The sequence below is a fragment of the Halteromyces radiatus genome, assembly GCF_025201355.1.
Source record: "Halteromyces radiatus strain CBS 162.75 chromosome Unknown BX664scaffold_4, whole genome shotgun sequence".
Classification (NCBI taxonomy): Eukaryota; Fungi; Mucoromycota; class Mucoromycetes; order Mucorales; family Cunninghamellaceae; genus Halteromyces; species Halteromyces radiatus.
In genome coordinates, this window is record NW_026251690.1 from 1,067,064 (window position 1) to 1,088,023 (window position 20,960).

A 20,960-nucleotide genomic window follows, 5' to 3' on the forward strand; every position below is an offset into this window, starting at 1 on the left:
CAATTTTTTTTTTTAACAGTTCTCCTTACATTTAAATTTATACAGTAACTAAAAAAAAAAAAAAAAAAAAAAGATTTTTTGGTCTGCATAAATTTCGTATATAAAAATGATCTGAAATAGAACATCTTTTATTTATTCTTTTTTTATCAAACAAGGAAGTAACTATTTTTATATAAATAGAATGGGTTTACTTTACCTACTGATAATGATTAGCATGGCTCAGATGGTTGTGAGTACCATCGTCTATGGAAAAAATGCTCATTATAGTTTAAAAGATCCACAAGCGATTTTGCAATGTGCAGGCAATACCGTCTTCCGAGCGAGCAGGTGTAGATGCAATATGTTACAAAATTATCGGTTCTCTATGGTGCAAATTGAACATCAGGGTCAGCATGTCAAATTTTTTTCCACGAACGATTGCACTGGAAGTACAATCGGGGCTTACACCCTATCTGGTTGCTATGACCTGACCAACAAGACAATCAATTCCATGTATATTGACTGTGGCTATTAAGTTATTTAGATTACATAATAAACAATCCTTGTTTTTTAAATGTTTCAACATCAAAGGTAAAAGTATGAGGAAATATCGTAGTTGATGATGGATCAGTATTTGATCAATGAAGCAAATAGTCACCCTGTCATATCAGTATATTTCGTACCTATAATAGATATGTAAAATAATAATAATAAAAAAAAGAAATTTATTCAAAAAATACAGCTTGAAGGTAGAATCAATTAGTTATAATAAAATAAAAAAACTTTATTGAATACGATATACAAACTAAAGACTGCTAATTAATATAATACTATACAGGCACAAGGTTAGCGCTTGGATGTTGAAGCAATCAATGCATGGGATACACGACGCTTGTGTGAAATTGTTTTCCTGTGTTGAATATAATCCCATGGAAGAGCTGATGATGTTACGCAGTTATCATCAATTCGTCTCAAAGTAAGTTACAAGTACGCCATGGATAATGTGAAATCAGGTCTTCGGTGTTGTCAACCAGTTCAGTGCAAGCCAATTATTCATTTCTAGATGCAGGAATAATTGTTGTTTGCCAACACAGTACGCTCGGTTGTCATGGTCCTTGTTGATTTGATAACAGATAATAAATACAAGATATATCTTATAGGTTTTGTTCGAGATACAAGAATACAGTAATGAATCCATCAGCTATTTAAAAAGTATGATTAAAGCTCTGGGAGGGAGTAGACAGGGTCATCTCACACTTGTCCATAAAATGCAAAAATCAAGACCCTTGGCGCCAATGAACAAGTTTATCTAATCATAATGCTAACGATGAAGGATCATCTTCTTCTAGGGCGGGAGATGTTGAACGGGATTTTATAATACTGGATGATTAAACAAAAAAAAAAAAGCCTTATCTGAAGTCGATCTTCTACTTTTTTTTTTGTGATCAATTTCACACATTTTGTTCAGAATGATCACATCATGTGAATCTTCCTTTTGGCCTGCAAATCTGTTTGATGAAGCAACTCGCGCTGCATAGACATGCGTACAACATGATGAAATAAAATGATATTTTTTTGATGGTAATGATTGAAACTGGCAGAGACAATAGTCACGACATCAACAACAGCAATGAAACATATAATATGTTGTTCAAAAGTCTAAACTATCTATTCTAATGTGAAATAATATATCCCTTTTATGGTGAAATAGTGTAGTCACTTTCGTTGTTTGCTCTGATCATCTATTAGGGGTGTACTTTATTGGAAGAAAAAGAGAATGCGCATGCATCTTTGTTTTTTTGTCCTTTTTTTTTTAAACAAGGGGTTAATAACTAAAATAAACTTACACGTGGGTGGGTTTGGCTGTTTTTCATAGGTTAAAAAAAGAAGTAACTGTTCTGATGTAAAGATTGACATCAAGAAAAAGAAAATTATTCAACAGATAATCATTTTTCTCCTGTAATGGACGCCATCATTTTTGCAATACATAAGAAAAAAAAAGAGGAAGAATCGTGCGGGTATGTACGACTTGAATGAAAATACTAAAGTGGAATATTTATATTTACTTTTGTATTAGACCCAAAAGAGAACAATGAGATCCGAGGATCCGATAGTAATAATGACGACAATGATGTTTCGATAGTTAGGTGGGTTTAGTTTGACAGTGCTTTCAAAAAAAAAAAAAAAGAATCCCATTTTCCCTCCTAACCCCTTTTCTTTATGTGGCGGATAGACCGAGATCCATTTTGATACAAATAAACGCTCTTTTTTTTATTATTATCTCTCCTCTCTCTCTTTCTTTTCCTTGGATTGCTGAATATACACATATAGATGAATCTTGTCCAATATTTCTTAATCCTATTCCTCATCTTTAGTCCATTAGGTCACGGATTAGCCAATGGAACAACTAGTCAACGCCCTCATCCATATTATGTCACATTAACAGAGCCTCGATTATGTGGTGGAGTGTTCCTTTCCATCATACCAGAGACATGGATATTAACAGCTGCCCATTGCGTCTACCATCATTATCACTCTCGCCGTAATAATAATAGTCAAGATGATGATGATGATGTTGATGATGGTGATGTTGATGATGATGACAAAGAAACTATTATTCAAAAACCTAGCGGCAAAATCCGATATGGTCAAAGTACTAGTAATAGTGCATACGCTCCATTCCATCGTGTCATCATTCATCCCATGTACAATCCTGACAATGAAACTTCTCCATTTGGATATGGGGATAATAATGATAGAGAAGAAGACGATGGTCATATCACCATGACTACCATCTATGATCTTGCCTTGATCCAATTAGATAATCCCATTCCTATTGAGAACGTTGATGGTGATGATGGTGATGTATTCGTTGACCAACAACAACAACAGCAATTACGAACAGTTCAAGCCATTCCTATCTATATGTCATCAGCATCTCTGTTTTCATCTTCTGCATTACCTTCATCGTATGTAATATCATCAACATCATCATCATTGCGGTCGTCATTATCTGTATTATCAACATTAAAATCAGCATCAATGTCAACATTTGCATTATCATCTTCATTTGCATCATTTCCTTCATCACCATCAGCGACTATAAAATCGTCACCGTCAACGACTATAAAATCATCACCATCAGCGACTATAAAATCGTCACCATCAGCGACTATAAAATCATCAGCATCAGCGACTATAAAATTATCACCATCAGCGATGGTAACACCATCATCATCAACAGCAGCATCAGCATCATTGTCATCTTCCTTTACTAATACATCGACATTCATGGAATGTATGGGAATGGGGGCCACACAGTTCGAACCAGATAGCGAGTCCAGCGAGCTAATGACGGCGGTATGTAGTTTGACACAGGATCATCGTCTCACTGGGATTTTTACGCCATATCTACCAGCGGTCAGCATCACCCAGTTCGAATCATCGTCATTATCGAAATCGCTATGTCATGGAGACTCTGGTGGTCCTTTGGTCGTTTCACAACCACAACAAGATTATTTGGATGGCGTTTTAAGTCGAATCATGTATGCGTATGACCCGACTCCGGATCAACCGACATGTCCTTTGGCTGAGACAACCTTATCCATGATCAACGTGTATGTCAAACCATCATTTCATCTGGATTGGATCAGTCATGCTTCTGGTTTGGATATTCATACCTTGACCACGCCATCCAAACCTTTCGCCGTCGTCCTTCCATCCATCAGCTATGCCAACCACGTCCTACCTTGTTTCTCTCTTACATTCCTTTGTTGTTGTCTTGTTTGGATCTTGCTTTATTCTTGAATCAACAACTGGTACTCTTTTTTTATATATTGAATGATCATTTTCCTCTCACAACTTTTCATGCAAATAAAAAAAAAAAAGAAAAGTCATTATCTAAAATAATATCTAAAATAATATTGACATAATTGGACTAGAATCAACTATTCGTGATCCAAAAAAAAAGGGAAGGATGAAAAAAAGGATCGACATGTAGGAGTTTGTGGGAACAAACAAATGAATGTGTGTGACAAATAGTAAATATATAAAAGATCTGCATACGAATAAAACAACAACAAATAAAAAAAAAAAAAGAATTAAATAAAAATAAAATAGTTTTATTACAAGATCCTATATATATATAAAAAAAAGGTGAAATGATTGAAAACTACAGCTACAACTAAAAAAAAATAATAAATAAATAATAAAAGGATGTTCCTACTATTGCTATTGTTCATTGTTGTTGTCGATCCACCACCATTAAACTGCCAATAAAAGTCAAATTCTACATTTATATAAAAAAAAAGATAAAAATAAAAAAGATCAATTAACAAAAATCATTCATCAAGTCCCTTCTTTTTTTTTCTTCTTCTGATCTATATTATTACCATTTTGGCTCGCACTTCAACAATATCTTCAGGTACCAAAAAGATGGTTGCACCTAATTTACGAGCAATAGAAATAGCCAAACGAGCATTGTTGAAAGCATCATCATCGGATACACCACGGGTTACCATAGAGTAATCGACGATACCAGGTTTGAGACCATTCAATACATCCAAAAAGAAGATACCCGAACGTAAAGTTGGATCACGGAATGATGTCATCTTACTTGCCTTACCACCGCGAACCACACATTCATTTGCCCAGCGTACCATATCTTGATCCGTCACTGGTCTACCACTACCTTTTGCTGTCAATGATTGCAATGTGTGTATGATATTTTCCCGCATTAATTGCCAGACCAAACCAAGAGTCAATGTACGTTGTCCATCCGTAATATCAGCGCCTTGAATACCAACAAGTGAGAATCGTCTTTCTTGACCTAACATAACAGCATAGTTACAATTTTCAATTTGTTTAAATCGACTCAAAGGTTGTTTCTTGCTAACCAAACGCCAATTCACTAATCCAGGTACCACCTTGTCGTATGCTTGTAATAATACTAATCCATCCTTCAAATCCTCAAATAAGTTATAAACACCAGGATCCACATTCAAAGAGTTGAGCCATAATGTAAACACTATTTTTTTTTTAAGAAAAAAAAAAGTCAGAATGACCCGATTTATCAAGTATACTGATGATATATTTTTTTTTTTTAAAAAAAAATACTTACTTCTTGCTTCACGTTCACCTTCAGCATCAAAAGGTTCGATTTCAGGAGCTTCTTCTTCAGTCAAAGGATCCAAACCAGGATGGGTATTAAACAAGTGAGCGACAAAGGCCAAGTTGAGTTTAGGATTACCAGCGACGAGAGCCTTGGGAGTCAAATATTTACGACATTCAATACGATCGGCATTATCCAGGACCATTTCGGCACGACGCAGAGTATCATATTCTTGAAGAGGAGCCAAACTGCATTGATCGGGTTTCAATTGATTCAAAAGGACAGTATAATTTTGACCATCAGCGACATCTTTGCTGAAATTAGTGACACGTCGTTCCCAACCATTGGCTTTCTTAAGATGATAGTTAAACCAACGTAATAAGATTTGATCAGGAGGTAATTTTAAAAATTCATCCAATGTTTCGCCATCTTCCAAAAGTCGATAGAGTTCAGGATGTAATTTAATATCAATCTTACTCAACAATCCACGTTTAATAATTTGCCAGATAAGTCCTAGAATCAAATGTTCTCTTGCTTCCATGATATCTTGAGAACCAATATTGACAACTGAACATCCAATAGCCTTTGCAGAATTAATGACAATATTGTTGTTTTCCACCATTTGGAATTGATTGATTTGTTTCTTGCCACCCACATTTAATACACGTTCATCAATAGTATCGGCAACAGCATCGTTAATCAATTTACAAAGAATAAGACCATCTATATAAATATATATCGACTTAATTAGTATATATATATTTTCTTTTTATTTCTTTTTTTTTTTTTTTTTTTTTTTGCATTGATTACCTCGACATTCATCAAAAAGTTGCATAGTATTTGTGGGAATAGGAAGTCGATGACCAATATGAGCATCACCAGCCATGACACTATTAATATGTCTAGTGAATTCAGTTCTTTCATCTTCATTGATAGTATGAGTGACGTTTGCATTAGTGCCCTGAACTTTAATTTTATGTTGATGAACATCAAAGGCACCTTTGTTTTTTCCATCTTTTAATTTGGCAGCTAACTAAAAAATAACATCTATAAGTCAAGGTGTTTCGGGTCTTTTTTTTTTTTTTTTTTTTTTTTTTTAATTCCTTGTTCTTGGCATTTCTCTAAATCCATCCATCCATTCATCCCCTTACTCTTTTTTTTTTTTTAAAAAAAAAATAAAAAAAGGAAAGACATACCTCTACAAATTCTTCCATATCAATCTTATTGGTAGCACTAGTACTGACTTGTTTAAGAGTAGCTCGAATTTCATCATAATCGTCACTATAACCAGTATCCTTACAAGCTTGTTGAATTTCACGTTGGTCTAAATAACCATCACCATCAAGGTCACAGTCACTATAAGTAATAAAATAAAATGTTTAGTTTTTATTGTTTATTGTAGAGGGAGGTGTCTTTATATTAAAAAAAGATAAAAAAAAAAGTCTGTGCGTTTTTCCAAGTCTTCTTAATTTTTTTTTTCTTTTCTTTAATAATACTTTACTTGAATTGATCAATAAGACTATTGATATCGTTTACTTGAAGTTGAGGATATTTTCTTGAAAGAGTGAAAGCGTTAATAATAGGCATCGTAATTAACTAAAAGAAAAAAGAAAGAAAAAAAGAGTGATGAAGAAAAAAAAAAGAAAGAACGAAGGAGGGAAGAGAAACGAGTGGAACAAAAATTCACGAAACAAAGAGCCAACTTTCAATCACCGATAAAAAAAAAGACGTCTATTCTACTCAGCAGCGACAAAAACTTGGCCTTTTGTTCGTCACCAAGTTTTGTTATCTTTCCCATTTACAACTTATTTCATACTACAAATGAGTTAAAAATCAACAGTTCTTTGGCAGATGATCATCTATTTTATTCAATTTTTCTTTATTTTGTAATTCAAAAGATTTTCATTCATTCAAAATGACAAAAATAAGAAAAACATTATCTAAAATCAAACAATTTTTACCTATAGTTTTTTTTTTTTAATTATTCAACCGAGATCAGAAAATCATTTCGCATGTGACAACCGCATTTTTTAATGAAATTTGGAAACTCGTGGAGTTTGAAAATGACGTCAAAGAACAAAGAAAGAGTGTTGAGTGGACGCCAAGACGAACCAAATTTGGGAAAAACGCTACAGTAAAAAAAATTTTTTTATCGTCACCTTTTTTTTTTTTTATTATTATTATTAACTTTTTCTATACATTACTATCGTTGACCAATGTCACAAAATAATCCTTTTGAAAATACCAGTACTACACAAAATCCATGGTCTAATGAACCTACTTCAACTACTCCAACTGGTGGACCTAGGTTTGGTAATGCTTATGAAGATAGTGGTTGGAGTGGACGTATGCCTTCTCCTTCTGATTACCGTCATCAAACCCGAACGGAAAGCAACAAGATAGAATATTCTTCTGAGGATCAACAACAAGCCAATGTTAATGCTTATGAATTTTCCGGTACTCGATTTGGAAATCAAGAACAACATCTTGGCAATGCTTATAGTCCTGTCAGTACACCTACTATTACACCAGCAACTCCACCTCGTCGTCCTGATACTACTGAAACCACTTCAAACAAACCCGATGCTTCTAGTGCTTTACCTCCTGTATGGGATGAACGACGTATGCATCCTAGTAAATGGCGACTTTTATCGAGGTTTATTCTGTTTATTGCTGCTATTGGACATTTAGGTTTTGCTGCTGGTGCCTCTCCGGTAAACTAAAAATATATTACAAGTTTATATTTACTTATTATTATTATTATTATTATTATTATTATTATTATTATTATTATTATTATTATTATTATTATTATTATTATTATTATTATTATTATTATTATTATAGAAATCTGGTCAACCTGTTCCTTTTGATAGTGCTGCTTGTTTCTATTATTTGTTTGCTGTGGCCATTCTTACAATTATTTGGACAGTATTTCATATGGGTTATTACTTATTCCGTCGATTTGCCAAGTATACCAAAATGAAACGACCTTTAATGCTTGGAATTGATTTACTATTAGCCATTTTATGGGGTATTGGAGTGATTGTTGAAGTGGCTAAATATCATTGCTCTCCTGGTGGTTATGATGGATGGTGTGATTTTTATAATGTTAGTATCTTTTTTGGTTTTGTATGCTTTGCTGGATTTATTGGTGAAGTTGCATGGGATAGTGTAGGTGGATGTATTACTCACAAACGTTAGTTTGAATTAGTTTTTTTTTTTACATTTTATTTTATTTTACATATTCATATTACTTACTATTAATATACGCTCTGGCGCTCCGCTGGAGATTTTCGAAATCGAAGATTTGTGTGGACTCTAGATTTTCTTTGGAAAGTGTGGATTATAGATTTGATTGGAAGGTGTGGATTATAGTTTTTTTTTTTTTTTTTTTTTTTTTTTTTTTGAAAAGTATGGACTATTGATTTGTCGAATAGATGTGGATTATACATTTGATTGGAATATGTGGACTATTGGTTTGATGGAAAGGTGTGAACTATTGATTTGATGGAAAGATGCGGACTAGGGATTATCTTTTTAGAGGACGTTTTCATTAATCATCAATCATCGTCACTAACATCGTCAAGAGGAGGAGAAAATAATTCGTTGTTTTATTGGATATTGAATATATACATATTAAAGTAGTTGATTGGATTAAAATATATATAAATATAAGAATAAAGACAAATCGAAAATACGATGAGACTGCTGGTAGTGCTTTTATTTCAATTAGAGTTGAGCGAGAGAGAAAAAAAGAGAAAAAACTACTCTAATCCAATCTTAAATGTCAAATAATAAATTTCATGTTTTGTAATATATTGCATACTGCTAACGATAAACTGAGATAGAAATAAAACGGTGATGAAATGAAGACGTGGAATATAATAATGGTACTTGCAATAAATTATAGGGATCGTTTCACAGGTCGATTCCTACAATTGAATTTATTAATAATAGCTTTGTCATTAAGCAACTGGTGTCTGCTTAGTATTTCCACTTCGCAAGTGACGGGAATTCTGTCTACCACTATTTTTTCAAGTTTCTTGTACTTGCTATAGAATGGAAACGGTTATTTTTTGCCACGCATTTTTTTTTTTAAAAATTACCTGATAAACTGTAGTAGATCCTCCGTATTTGTCGAGAGGCCAGCGTAGTCGATGACTACGAGGATCACTGGCGCTCTCGTTCGATCCAGAAGATATAAGAGGTCTAAAACAGGAGGTATATTATTTCGAGTCTATTTTAGTCACATAATTGCTAATTATAATGAATTTTTTGTTTCTTACCTTGTGTATTTCCGTCATTTAATTTTTGGTCATCATCAACGTCCCGCTCACAGATAGGCTGGGATGAAGGTGATGACCATGAAGCGAAAATTTTGTCGACGTCTGAGCGCTCTCTCAGTTTCATTGCCTGGAGACTTCCTTGCATATCCGATTAATCCACCTGCGACTTTTTCTAGTTCTCTTGGGCGTGATCATAGATGCCTTGATTTCTCCTGGTACCAAGATGCTACCGAGCTCCATGATGTAAGGAACGGAGGTATACTTGCTAGTTCTTTTTCAAGTCATTTAGCAAAATACCAAGAAAACCAGAGTCTGTCTTTCCACTCATTGGAGTCAAAAGTGTACACGTCAACCATTTTGAGAACGAGCTGTCACCTATCAGGCATGCAACCACAGCTAATGTCCTTGATAACTGTTAAATTTGATGTAGAGAAATATAAAAATGGTACAAGAGAAGAGTGAGCGAAATTTATTTTATAAAGAAGTTATTGACAAAGTTTATTTACACGTTCACACCTCCTTTTGTTTCATCCCTTACTTTTCAATGTGGTCACCAGATTGTTTTTTGTTTATTTTTTATTTTATTTTTAGTTTAGGACATGGTTCTTATTGGTTAATTTTGGGTTTTATTGATATCATAACATCATCATCATCATTATGATAAAATCGTGTTCTTTTTTTTTTTTTTGTAGTATTGACTATGCAGAATTTCAAAGTCCGTATTTTTATCTTTTGCAAAACTTGAATTTTAGGGTACAAATTAGCAGAAGTGGAAAAAAAAGTGACATTTTTTTTTTTTTTCAAAGTCGTGTCCAGTTTTACTTCTATTTCTTCCTTCCTTTTTTTTTTTTTTTTTGTTTATACTTGCTTATCATATCACCTTATTTTATATCTAATATATTATTATACCATTTCATTTGATTCTTCTAAGAATGCACAATTATTCACTTTGTTTTACATTGATTATATCGCCATGTCATTTGATTCTTACCGAAAAGCACAACTACATCTACAAGAAACAAGAAAGACAATTACTATACCACAGTTAGACAAAGACACCTGTATATCATATCTCAACAAAGTATTCCAAGTATTAGTACGCGAAGATTTACATAAGCTTTGGACAAACAAAAAGAAGAAAACCGAATCCGAAATTCTATCAAACTATTGTCAACAACAAGAACGAAAGCGAACAATACCAAACCTTTACAAAAAGACTGTAGAACTGTATAACCAAGGTAGTATACATATACATATATACTTCTATACCAATATTAATCTAACTTTTATTTAGAAAACTCAACCGACTTTTCCAAAGATACAGTTAGAGCAACTGTAGACTCGAAAGCTATACCCTATGTTCGCCTTTATAAAGAATTTGTGAATAAGAACGCTGCCAATGTATTAGAGGAATTAAAAAACAACGACAACAACGACAACAACAACGACAACAACAACAACGACAACAATCAAGATAATGAGGATAATTTTATTCACAATACCATTACTTCTCAATTGAAGACAATCTTACGACCAGATTTGTCTGACTTGGAGAAAAACATCATCCATCAATCACTACTGAAGTCCCAGAAGATAATTACCAATATAATGGCGGATATCTCAACTTTGGTTTTGTTAGACCTTTTGAAACGAACCACGTAAGTAAATAGTGATCATGAAATACTAGTCATACACTCATATGCTCTTTTTTTTTTTCTTAGTGGTCCACCTGTAGAAATAACTAGTATTCTACCTGAATGTAAGATTACCAAGGTCCTTCCACCACCACTGATCTCTCCTCCTTCTTATGATGTCAAGAAACTCATGGCTAGTCACAACAATGCCACCAAAGCTGAACGACGCCTATTTGAATTGTATACTTTCGGCCATTTGATGCATCTGTTGACTGCAACTCATAACTCTCAAGAAACCTCTCTTACTGACACTCCAGGTCCTTCTACTTCTTCAAGTCATGATTCCAACAAGGATGGTATATTGAATTGGAATTTGGACTTACCGGACATCACCAACCTAAACCTTACTGATATGCCGCCTGGATTATCTACCATTATTCTACCTTATGTAAATACGTACGCCACCAATTTAAAGAATATATATCAAGGTGATATAGTGGATCGTCTGCTATCAAGAACTATTATGACTGTTCTTCGGTGTCGGCTTATTCTTCCAAAAAAGGACCAAAATAAGAATGAATTGAAAGAAAGGTAATGCATATTGATGATTTGATGATGATGATGATGATGGATGGTCCACATTATTAACCTATCTATATATAATTAGAAAATCACAACCAAAAAGTCCCAAGAATTCTTTTACAGTCAAGTGCCAAATCAGACGCCACAGCAAAAGAATAAAGCGGTTGCAACAATATGATAATATAAAAAGACCAGACGTCCTTCAGAAGGAGCAACAAATTCTCGAACACTTGATGCAATCCTCTATTCTCAATTCAAGTACTACTGCTCAGGTTAACGTGGAGATTCCTTTGGTGGACGATAGTGATGCTCAGATGAATTTGGATGTTACTTTGGTGGATGATACTAGTGCTCCGATGGAAGTGGATGCCCCTGAAACCATTCATGTTAACCCCTCCTACAATCGACTGAAGAAAATTGCAAATTTTGTGAAGTCAGTTCTATTCAAAAAGAACATCGATCAACCGTTAACTGTCGAGGATCTTAAGATGCATGCGCCAGATATGGAGTTTAACGATGACGAAGCCAATTCTGTACTCCTTTTGTATCAATTTTTCTCACCATATCTATTACCCAAGGTATACGATGACGATGTAGATCGGCATCCCCTTCTCAATTTTCCTCTTGTTACGGTATGCAATCATATTCTTCGCTCAACTGGAAACGAGAAATTTGTAAGACGATCTGTACCAGTTGTAAAACATTCCAAGACCTATTCCATTACTTTGGATCCAACAAGATTGTATTTGACTCTGTGCTCGTTGAAAGGACGTGTTGGCGGAACAAAAGGCGGAAATGTGCAACCTCTACATTCGTATGGATTCGATGTTTTTCTTCCCAACGGTGACATAATAAGCAATATTACCAAGTCAATCAAATTCCAGGATGAACTATTTGGTGCTTTTTTTGATCTTCCAACCAGGCGAAGCCTTTGTGCGAAAAAGACTGGCTTTATCTTCTCCAATCGAATCACAATCACTAACTATGGCGCGGTGCGACTACATTCCAAAAAGGAAAAACCAATTGACACTGATATCAAGCCATCAGCAACCAACGTACGACGAAAAAGAAAGTTATCTGAAGAGATCACAATGCAAGAAAAGATAAAGTCATTGGACGCTTCCTTATCAACACCAGCTGAAGAATTGCGCAAGTTGAATAACGAAATAGATGAAACGAAGATGAATATTATGAATATCAACAAACGAATTGAATCCACTGCCGACACAACACATGATGATCTGGAAGACCTCCCAACAAAAGATTTTTTAATTAAACAGCGGGCAGAAAAGAAGCGACAGCGTGATGATCTACTTCGACGGAAGCTTGTTGTGTTACGGAAGATATCAGCCCTCAAGACAGAGAAGAAGGACCTCTTTGACGAGTTTTATTCAACTGACACGACAGATGTTAGCCTATCCTCATCATCTACTGGTAACGAATGGGAAAATGAAAGTATTTTTGTTGGATGTGATCCGGGTCTGGCAACCATGGTCCAAGCTACAAGTGCTGATGTCAAGAAAGTAATGTACTATTTGGCAATCAACAATCGTTATCAACCATTGGAAACATTAGTAGAAAAGGTGGATAGTGATGGCGATGAAAAGGAAATGCTTACTTTGAAGAAATACTCAATTACCAGTAAACATCTCGACGATCAAACGTTCTCCAAACGCCATCGCAAGGGAATGGAATTTAGAAAGAGACGAGATCATCGAAAAGTAAGTGATTCCAAAAAAAGAAAAAAAAGGATGTCAATAACCTATTTTTTTTTTTTTTTTTTTAATTACTAGTCCCAAACTCAAGGTGTGCTTTCCGTCAAGCAAGTAGAAGAAAAGTTGGCTGGATCAATTGATGTCCGTTTATATGAAACAAGTTTACAAAAAATCATGACAAACCATAAGGTAGGATCAATTATTATACATCATCACGGAGACCAAAAAAAAAAAAAAAAAAAAAAAAAAAAAAAAAAAAAAAAAAAAAAAAAAAAAAGACAATGGATATTAATGAATGCAATCATTTCAATTTATCTAGTTGATCAAGGAAAGTGCACCTATTCTTCAGGATTTTTACTGTGATCAAAAATACAATCAGCGGTGGAAACGAAGAGCAGTGATATACAGCGAAAAGGGAACACATGTAGTCATCAAGCATCACCAACGACAAGTAAAAGAAGAACCTGGACAAAAACTACATTACTTTTATGGAAAGGCGGGTCGTGGTAGAAACTCACGTATCGGGGGATTTTTAAGAAGAGGTCATGGACCCTTATTACAAGCGCTTGGTCAACATTCTTCTATCTTCCATACAGATGAATTTAGAACGACAAAACTCTGCTGCCGTTGTCATGAGCCTATATATCATCCGAAGAAAGCTAATGGAAAATTAAATCTTGGAACTGTTATTTGTCAAAACCCTGATTGCAAAGGACGTCAAGCTGGAATGATTGCTGAATCACGAGACACAAATGCAAGTATGAATATGATCGTCACTGGATTATGGCAACAAGTTACTGGCAAACTTCCTCCATCCTTCCGGCGGTCAATCTCATCAACAGAAAACGATAACAACAATATTGATAAGATATTCCAAACCTTGATCTCTTCTCATCCTGGACTGGTTGAAGACGGATACATCATGCCTCTGTGCTGAAGGCAAAATTTGAATTGTACCCTAAAATTCAAGTTTTGCTATTTGATTATCTTTAATTTTTATTTTCTTTTATTTCTTTATAATAGCTTTAGTTATAGTATATCAATAAGTGATCTATAGTAGTTACACTTTTATTTAGTAAAGCTTTTATTTTTATTCCAACTACTTTGTTACACGTCAATGTAATTGATTCCATCTTACGATGTATTTTTTATTCATTATTTGTGAATGCGCTCTTTAGTTTTATTTTACGCTTATGGTTACGGAAAACGACAAGTTTCTTAAAAACGACTCTCGATGAAATGGACAAGCATTCGCATATGAAAGGCAGTCATGGATAATGCACCCATTCACACGCACGAAAACATAAAGAAGTATATTGAGTATCGAGGATACAAATGTGTGTATCTTCCTACTTACTCTCCTGAGCTTAACCCAATAGAACAATTCTGGGCAGTGGCAAAGAGTAAGGTTAAGCGCCATCGGTTTTTGCAGGAAGACACTTTATCAAAAAGAAATACAGAAGCCTGCAAAAGTATGGAGAAAAGTCACTTCAAAGGCTTTGTTTCGCATTCTTACAAGTGCTGGGATAAATGTCGAAACAAGGAGCTTACAGTATGACAGACGTTTAATTTTATTTACTATTATACTCAGAAAAAAAAAGGTTACAAGGGTCAGGTTAGATGAAAGCTTATTCCAAAAACAGATTAAAAATGGATGTCGAGTTTTTTGCAAATAACCAAAAAAATTGAAAGAATTTCCATCCATATTTGGACTTGAAAGTCAGATGTTATTTTTTGGTGCAACTAACAAATTTTTGTTATTTAACTTGTTATTTAACAAAAATTTGTTAGTACCCAACGTCTCTAAAAATTCTTACGTTTTGTCTCGTTACATATTAAGACTCACACATATACAACAGGACACTCTGAGAAAGATGTTGGACACCTTGAGAAAGATGCTGGACACTTGAGAAAGATGTTGGACACTCTGAGAAAGATGTTGGACACCCTGAGAAAGATGTTGGACACTTGAGAAAGATGTTGGACACTCTGAGAAAGATGTTGGACACTCTGAGAAAGATGTTGGACACTCTGAGGAAGATGTTGGACACTCTGAGAAAGATGTTGGACACCTTGAGAAAGATGTTGGACACCTTGAGAAAGATGTTGGACACTTGAGAAAGATGTTGGACATTCTGAGGAAGATGTTGGACACTTGAAAAAAAAAGATGTTGGACACTCTGAGAAAGATGTTGGACACTCTGAGAAAGATGTTGGACACCTTGAGAAAGATGCTTGTTGGACACTTGAGAAAGATGTTGGACATTCTGAGGAAGATGTTGGACACTTGAAGATGTTGGACACCCTGAGAAAGATGTTGGACACTCTGAGGAAGATAATACTGCCGCCGCCATCACCAACAGGTTCCCTATCATCACCAGCGAAACGACCGCCATCATCAGCAATGCCACCTCCATCACCGACGCCAAGACCTCAATCAGTCAGAATACCAAGAATACGACTGATTGTCAAAAAACCAAAAAGAAAGCACGGAGAAGTAGAGTAGTATTCTTTTCGATTTTAATAAAAATATTGTTGTCACAAGTAAATGCAGAAGACAGTAGATCTAGATTGAATAAAATATAGTTTTATTGATGTTTCGGTATAATGACATGGAAGTATTCGATATAAGTAGTTCGTAAGGATAAGCGTATACTGTATGGAGATCTAGAGCATAAGAGTAAAAGAAAGAAAAAAAGGAAAAAAGAGGAAAAAGTTGTAAAAAGTTGCAAAAGTTGCAAAAGTTTGCAACAGTTGTAAAAAAAAAAAGGTCGTAAAAGTCCGAACAGTTGTACCGTGCAACAGTTGTAAAAAAAGTTGAATTCTGAACATATGAACAATACCGCTACTGGTCAACATAGCTGCCTCCAATGGCATTGGATTCATCACAAGCTGCTTGTTTGAAGGAAGACTTGTACATCTTGAAAAAGGAAGATTCAGATTCAATTGTAGCAAGCGGGAGCAGAACTGGCTTTCTAGGGTCAGTCTCGTAGCATACATCAAAGGCGCCAAAATCACTAATCTTTTTCGACAATCTTGCTACATTTTGGTCGTTACATTCTTCTGAAAAAAACATGCAAATAGCTTGCTCACGTGTAATGTTCATTTTTTGTTGAAAAGAAGTTGTGAGATATAATATAAAAAGTGAGTTGTGGAAAAAAAAATGCACCGGCGGTTCACAGTCTTTTTTTTTTGGATGCACCGCCGGTTCACAGTCTTTTTTTGTCCCTTACCCCATTTTTGGATTATCATTATTATTTGCCTTGCCTGACTTTTGTTTTTTGTATTATTTACGATGGCCATCCAAGTTTTATTCGATGATGGGAATGATGCTAGGGCTGCCGATTCTCCTAACTAGACAAAGAACGAGAAATGTATATAAACTGTCAGAATGAACAAATTCAATACGAGGAAGAACAAGACGAAATTATGACCCAACAACAACAGGTGGAAACAGCGACGAAACTATAGAAAAAAGGTACGAATGGGTGCTAAAATGGATGAACACTGACATGGACTACACCACTAACTGCGTTTTTATAGATAAAGCGGCCTTCAACATGAACCAGCGTCGAGCATTTGGATGGGCGAAAAAAGGTGGCACTCCTTGTCGTATCATGAAATAAAAAGTCGTGAGATGAATATAGGTCTGAGACATCTACCACATAAAATCTATTGTTCTTCAATAATCAATCTATTTTTATTTTATTTTATTTCCAGATTACATACATAAATGTACTTTTTGTTTTATAAAATAATCAATTAAGTTATTCTTTTTAAATAATAAAAAATTGGAAAGAATCTCACTTATTTATTATCGTCTTTATTTATACAACAAAAAATCAACTAATATCACATTGGATTAGAGTAGTTTTTTCTCTTTTTTTCTCTCTCACTCAATTCTAATTGAAATAAAAGCACTACCAACAGTCTCATCGTATTTTCGATTTGTCTTTATTCTTATATTTATATATATTTTAATCCAATCAACTACTTTTATATATATATATATATGTATTCAATATCCAATAAAACAATAAATTATTTTCTCCTCCTCTTGACGATGTTAGTGATGATGATTGATGATTAATGAAAACATCCACTAAAAAGATAATCTGTAGCCCACATCTTTCCATCACATTAATAGTTCACGCCTTCCAGAAGACAGAAAACAAAACAAAAAGCTATAATCCACACCTTTCCATCAAACCAATAGTCCACATCTTCCAATCAAATGTATAATCCACATCTTTTCGTCAAATCAATAGTCCATATTCATTCAAAAAAAAGAAACTATAATCCACACCTTCCAATCAAATCTATAATCCACACTTTCCAAAAAGAAAATCCGTAGTCCACACCTTCCAAAGAAAATCTATAGTCCACACCTTCCGAAGAGAATCTAGAGTCCACACAAATCTTCGATTTAAAAAAAAAAAGGGAAAATAAACTTGCAATAAACAACTTCTTTTTCGTTTTTTATTAGACAAACCATTAGCACGAAAAAAAAAATTACTTTGATCGTTTAACGTTGGCATGTCGACATTTAAATTTTTTCCAGATCATTATTTTTCGAAAGATCAAAACGTGATAAGATCTCAAACGAGGAGCCATGGTCTACAACAACTTCCTTGATATTGCTGCATTGTCTAGTATTCAAATTAATTAGCATGAAAAAACTTGCTGCAATCAATATTCTTTTCGACTTCAAAAAAAAATCCTAATATCATTTGGTGACATTGAAAGCCCGGCGTAGTCAATGATGACAAGGCGGAAAGGTCTTTCAGATACACACCTACATAGTCCAGTGATTGTCCTTGACTCTTGTGGATGGTCATTGCAAATGCTGGTCGTACAGGGAATTGTCGCCTTCCAAGTTCTTTTGTTCCGCTGATAACCACTTGAAGATTCCCAATCGGTTCGTCACGATGTTACTGTTACGAAAAATAGAAAAACTAAAAAAAAAAAAAAAAGAAAGGGAAAAGGACAGGGAAAAAAAAAAACGCTCAGGGTAGAAAAAAAAAAAGCTCAGGCCGAATAATCTCAGACGACTATAGATTTTTTTTTGGAAAGAGTAAAAAGGCAGATTTTTTATTGGGTATTGGGTGGAGCGGAAGGTGTGATAGGTAGGACAGAAGACCAAAAATAGTCAAAAAGTTATTTGCTAATCTTTAGTTTTTCATATTTTTTTTCATATATCAATAAAAATCAAAAATTTGTTGGATATATAAAAATAAATATAACAAACAAGTATTACACTTTATACTTTTTAAAATGAAATGATTTTATTATGATTATAATTACTGTTTGATGCCGAGAAATATCTTAGCATGTTGCATGAATTTTTCTTTGAACAACCAAAATAAGATATTTCTTGAATTGAACTACTTTGATTATCATCATCACATGTATAAAAAGGGGTTGGAAGAAGGATTTAATTTCTTGCTGACGATGGTTACCATATTTAGATAAGAGCTGTCGCAATGCTTTTCCTTGGTTGAATTCGGAGATTGACAGCCATCATAGATAAATAGAGTTTTTTTTTTCTCTCTCTCTCTCTCTCTCTCTCTCTCTTTTTTATCTCTTATTGTTATCTCTTATTGTTATTCTACTTCTTTTTTAATCATGTTCTGCGGAAAAAAGCATTTTGACTTGGAAGATATTCCAGATCTCACTGGTAAAACTGCTATCATTACTGGTGCAAATACTGGTGTAAGTTGTTATTTTCTGTTATTATTATTCTTTTTGACATTGTTCCTTTAAAATAGATTGGTCGCGTTTGTGCATTGGAAATGGCAAGAAAAGGTTGTAAAATGTAAGTAATGAACTTGTACTTTTCTTTTTTCTATAATTAACCAATATATATATATATATGTTATAAACAGTATTCTTGCTTGTCGTACCGAATCCAAAACTTTACCTGTAATAGAAGATATAAAGAAAGAAACTGGGAATGATCAACTTGAATTTATACCTTTGGACCTTTTATCACTTCAATCTGTTACCAAGTTTGTGGAAACATTTAAACATCGGCATGATACTTTGAATATTTTAATAAATAATGCTGGTGTCATGATGTGTCCTTTTGGTCTTAGTCAAGATGGTAAAGAACTCACAATTATATATACATATATATTGAATTAAAAATTTCATTTCAATAAATAGGAATTGAAACTCAGTTTGCTACCAATCATGTTGCTCATTACTATCTTACAACTCAACTCATTCCTCTCTTGGAAAAAAGTACTCCTAGTCGTATTGTCACTGTCAGTTCAATGGGTCATCGTGGTTGTCTTGGTGGTTTGGATTTACAAAATATCAATAATTCCAAGAAATATAGTAGAGCAGGTCACTATTTCAAATCAAAGGTAAAATATCTCCCATTTTCTAATCTTTGTTTATTCTAATTTATATATTATCAATAGGCTGCCAATGTTCTCTTTACTCGTGAATTAGCTAAACGTTTGGAAGCCAAGGGTATCAAGGTAATATATATATATATATATAAAAATCGGAAATGATACTCATATTTTTTTTTATCATTATCATTAGCATGTTTATGCAAACTGCAATCATCCTGGTGTAGTCAATAGTGACTTGACTCGACATACCATGGGTTCATGGGCAAATTCTCTTTACAATTTCTTTGTTACCATATCCACTGAAGATGGTGCCACCACTCAACTTTATCTTGCCACTAGTCCTGAAATTGAACAAAAGAATATCAAAGGTCAATACTATGTAAGTTGATCAAATGAATGTTTTATACTTTAATTGACTCATATATATTATTATCATTATTAGGTTCCTTATAGTGTAGTCGGTCAAATCTCCTCTGTTGCAAGCTCAGATACCAATGCAAAGGAACTTTGGGAATTCACAGAAAATTTACTCAAGGAAAAGGTTCCTGGTTATCAAGGTTCTCCCATCTAAAAGGAATACACATGTTCTACTTTGTTAGATTCTTGATTATTTAGTATTATTTTTATTTTTATTTTTATTTTTATCTTTATTTTTATCTTTATTTTGATTTTTATTTTTATTTTTATTATTAATCCCCTCCGTTGATGTTACTAACATACTGACGATTGTTATTATTATGACTGGTTTTTAATCATAAATCCATAATAAATGAAAGGTATGAAATACATCTTTTTATTTTCCTGTTTGACTTTTTATATTGTATGTTGAATTTTTGATGGATGACGGACGAATGCTTAGATTGAACTTGATGGATATCAATGATATATTGAATGGGGGTTTTTTTTTCCTGTCTTGAACTATCGTTTTCGATATTTTCCCCCTTAAAATGCATCTAAAAGCATACCTGATTTTTCTTATTAGTTTCAAAGTATCTCGATATTTAAAGCAATTTGGCCTTATAATAACTTCTTTAAGTCCTTGGCTTAGACTCATACAAATAAGGCAACTGTTAAAGAGGGGAGGGAAGAAGTATCCATGTAGGGGAATTGACTTGCAGAAAAATAAGGAGAGTATCATAAAGATATATATATATATATATATATGATATAAATGAAATATGAATTCGTCTTTTTTTTTTTTTTTTCAAACATTAAAAAAAATGTATTTTGTGGTGTCTATAAGATAGATCTGAATGATCTATCTTAAAATCAACATTTTGTGTAACAGC

General features: G+C 33.8%; 10 protein-coding genes across 10 annotated transcripts; 7 read left to right on the plus strand and 3 right to left on the minus strand.

The window, feature by feature from the left end:
- Nucleotides 1–214: 214 nt before the first annotated feature.
- BX664DRAFT_314316 (uncharacterized protein) lies at nt 215–3,786 on the plus strand (the record flags this gene model as incomplete). Its single annotated transcript, XM_051542659.1, has 5 exons — nt 215–492; nt 818–955; nt 993–1,072; nt 2,057–2,126; nt 2,355–3,786. 5 exons carry the CDS (start codon nt 215–217, stop codon nt 3,784–3,786), a joined length of 1,998 nt encoding a protein of 665 aa, XP_051399918.1.
- A 293-nt stretch (nt 3,787–4,079) lies between these two features.
- BX664DRAFT_332113 (fimbrin) lies at nt 4,080–6,739 on the minus strand. The gene is made up of 6 exons (XM_051545266.1): nt 6,591–6,739; nt 6,286–6,445; nt 5,900–6,122; nt 5,099–5,812; nt 4,371–5,005; nt 4,080–4,267 (listed from the first exon to the last, which is right to left on the minus strand). Exons 1-6 carry the CDS (start codon nt 6,674–6,676, stop codon nt 4,217–4,219), a joined length of 1,869 nt encoding a protein of 622 aa, XP_051399919.1. The 5' UTR covers nt 6,677–6,739; the 3' UTR covers nt 4,080–4,216.
- Nucleotides 6,740–7,253: 514 nt separating this feature from the next.
- Nucleotides 7,254–8,394, plus strand: BX664DRAFT_279798 (uncharacterized protein). The gene is made up of 2 exons (XM_051541457.1): nt 7,254–7,803; nt 7,937–8,394. The coding sequence occupies exons 1-2, from the start codon at nt 7,306–7,308 to the stop codon at nt 8,291–8,293; spliced, it is 855 nt and encodes a 284-aa protein (XP_051399920.1). The 5' UTR covers nt 7,254–7,305; the 3' UTR covers nt 8,294–8,394.
- A 396-nt stretch (nt 8,395–8,790) lies between these two features.
- BX664DRAFT_332116 (uncharacterized protein) lies at nt 8,791–9,839 on the minus strand. The gene is made up of 3 exons (XM_051545267.1): nt 9,379–9,839; nt 9,199–9,301; nt 8,791–9,144 (listed from the first exon to the last, which is right to left on the minus strand). Exons 1-3 carry the CDS (start codon nt 9,521–9,523, stop codon nt 8,997–8,999), a joined length of 396 nt encoding a protein of 131 aa, XP_051399921.1. The 5' UTR covers nt 9,524–9,839; the 3' UTR covers nt 8,791–8,996.
- A 990-nt stretch (nt 9,840–10,829) lies between these two features.
- Nucleotides 10,830–11,717, plus strand: BX664DRAFT_127084 (uncharacterized protein). The gene is made up of 2 exons (XM_051539789.1): nt 10,830–11,036; nt 11,100–11,717. Exons 1-2 carry the CDS (start codon nt 10,987–10,989, stop codon nt 11,605–11,607), a joined length of 558 nt encoding a protein of 185 aa, XP_051399922.1. The 5' UTR covers nt 10,830–10,986; the 3' UTR covers nt 11,608–11,717.
- Nucleotides 11,718–11,745: 28 nt separating this feature from the next.
- On the plus strand, nt 11,746–12,588 carry BX664DRAFT_332119 (uncharacterized protein; the record flags this gene model as incomplete). The annotated part of the gene is made up of 1 exon (XM_051545268.1): nt 11,746–12,588. A coding segment is annotated over exon 1 (656 nt), but the record flags the coding sequence as incomplete, so codon positions are not given.
- Nucleotides 12,589–15,005: 2,417 nt separating this feature from the next.
- Nucleotides 15,006–15,851, minus strand: BX664DRAFT_127065 (uncharacterized protein). The gene has a single exon (XM_051539788.1). The coding sequence runs from the start codon at nt 15,724–15,726 to the stop codon at nt 15,145–15,147; it is 582 nt and encodes a 193-aa protein (XP_051399924.1). The 5' UTR covers nt 15,727–15,851; the 3' UTR covers nt 15,006–15,144.
- A 625-nt stretch (nt 15,852–16,476) lies between these two features.
- BX664DRAFT_279802 (uncharacterized protein) lies at nt 16,477–17,044 on the plus strand (the record flags this gene model as incomplete). Its single annotated transcript, XM_051541458.1, has 2 exons — nt 16,477–16,787; nt 16,853–17,044. A coding segment is annotated over one exon (154 nt), but the record flags the coding sequence as incomplete, so codon positions are not given.
- Nucleotides 16,762–16,935, plus strand: BX664DRAFT_263420 (uncharacterized protein; the record flags this gene model as incomplete). Its single annotated transcript, XM_051540768.1, has 1 exon — nt 16,762–16,935. A coding segment is annotated over one exon (174 nt), but the record flags the coding sequence as incomplete, so codon positions are not given.
- A 1,860-nt stretch (nt 17,045–18,904) lies between the features above and the next one.
- BX664DRAFT_279803 (uncharacterized protein) lies at nt 18,905–20,247 on the plus strand. The gene is made up of 7 exons (XM_051541459.1): nt 18,905–19,021; nt 19,078–19,124; nt 19,195–19,412; nt 19,475–19,677; nt 19,735–19,794; nt 19,862–20,050; nt 20,114–20,247. Exons 1-7 carry the CDS (start codon nt 18,935–18,937, stop codon nt 20,240–20,242), a joined length of 933 nt encoding a protein of 310 aa, XP_051399927.1. The 5' UTR covers nt 18,905–18,934; the 3' UTR covers nt 20,243–20,247.
- The last annotated feature ends 713 nt before the right edge of the window (nt 20,248–20,960 follow it).

Coding starts and splice junctions, on each gene's coding strand:
- BX664DRAFT_279798 (XM_051541457.1), top strand. CDS start 7,306: ATGTCACAAAATAATCCTTTTGAAAATACCAGTACTACACAAAATCCA. Junction 7,804..7,936: donor TTGCTGCTGGTGCCTCTCCG/GTAAACTAAAAA, acceptor TTATTATTATAG/AAATCTGGTCAACCTGTTCC.
- BX664DRAFT_127084 (XM_051539789.1), top strand. CDS start 10,987: ATGGCGGATATCTCAACTTTGGTTTTGTTAGACCTTTTGAAACGAACC. Junction 11,037..11,099: donor GACCTTTTGAAACGAACCAC/GTAAGTAAATAG, acceptor TTTTTTTCTTAG/TGGTCCACCTGTAGAAATAA.
- BX664DRAFT_332116 (XM_051545267.1), bottom strand. CDS start 9,523: ATGCAAGGAAGTCTCCAGGCAATGAAACTGAGAGAGCGCTCAGACGTC. Junction 9,302..9,378: donor AAATGACGGAAATACACAAG/GTAAGAAACAAA, acceptor CTCCTGTTTTAG/ACCTCTTATATCTTCTGGAT. Junction 9,145..9,198: donor GATCTACTACAGTTTATCAG/GTAATTTTTAAA, acceptor TCCATTCTATAG/CAAGTACAAGAAACTTGAAA.
- BX664DRAFT_332113 (XM_051545266.1), bottom strand. CDS start 6,676: ATGCCTATTATTAACGCTTTCACTCTTTCAAGAAAATATCCTCAACTT. Junction 6,123..6,285: donor ATATGGAAGAATTTGTAGAG/GTATGTCTTTCC, acceptor GTTATTTTTTAG/TTAGCTGCCAAATTAAAAGA. Junction 5,813..5,899: donor ACTTTTTGATGAATGTCGAG/GTAATCAATGCA, acceptor ATATTTATATAG/ATGGTCTTATTCTTTGTAAA.
- BX664DRAFT_279803 (XM_051541459.1), top strand. CDS start 18,935: ATGTTCTGCGGAAAAAAGCATTTTGACTTGGAAGATATTCCAGATCTC. Junction 19,022..19,077: donor TTACTGGTGCAAATACTGGT/GTAAGTTGTTAT, acceptor CCTTTAAAATAG/ATTGGTCGCGTTTGTGCATT. Junction 19,795..19,861: donor TGGAAGCCAAGGGTATCAAG/GTAATATATATA, acceptor CATTATCATTAG/CATGTTTATGCAAACTGCAA.
- BX664DRAFT_127065 (XM_051539788.1), bottom strand. CDS start 15,726: ATGGAGGTGGCATTGCTGATGATGGCGGTCGTTTCGCTGGTGATGATA.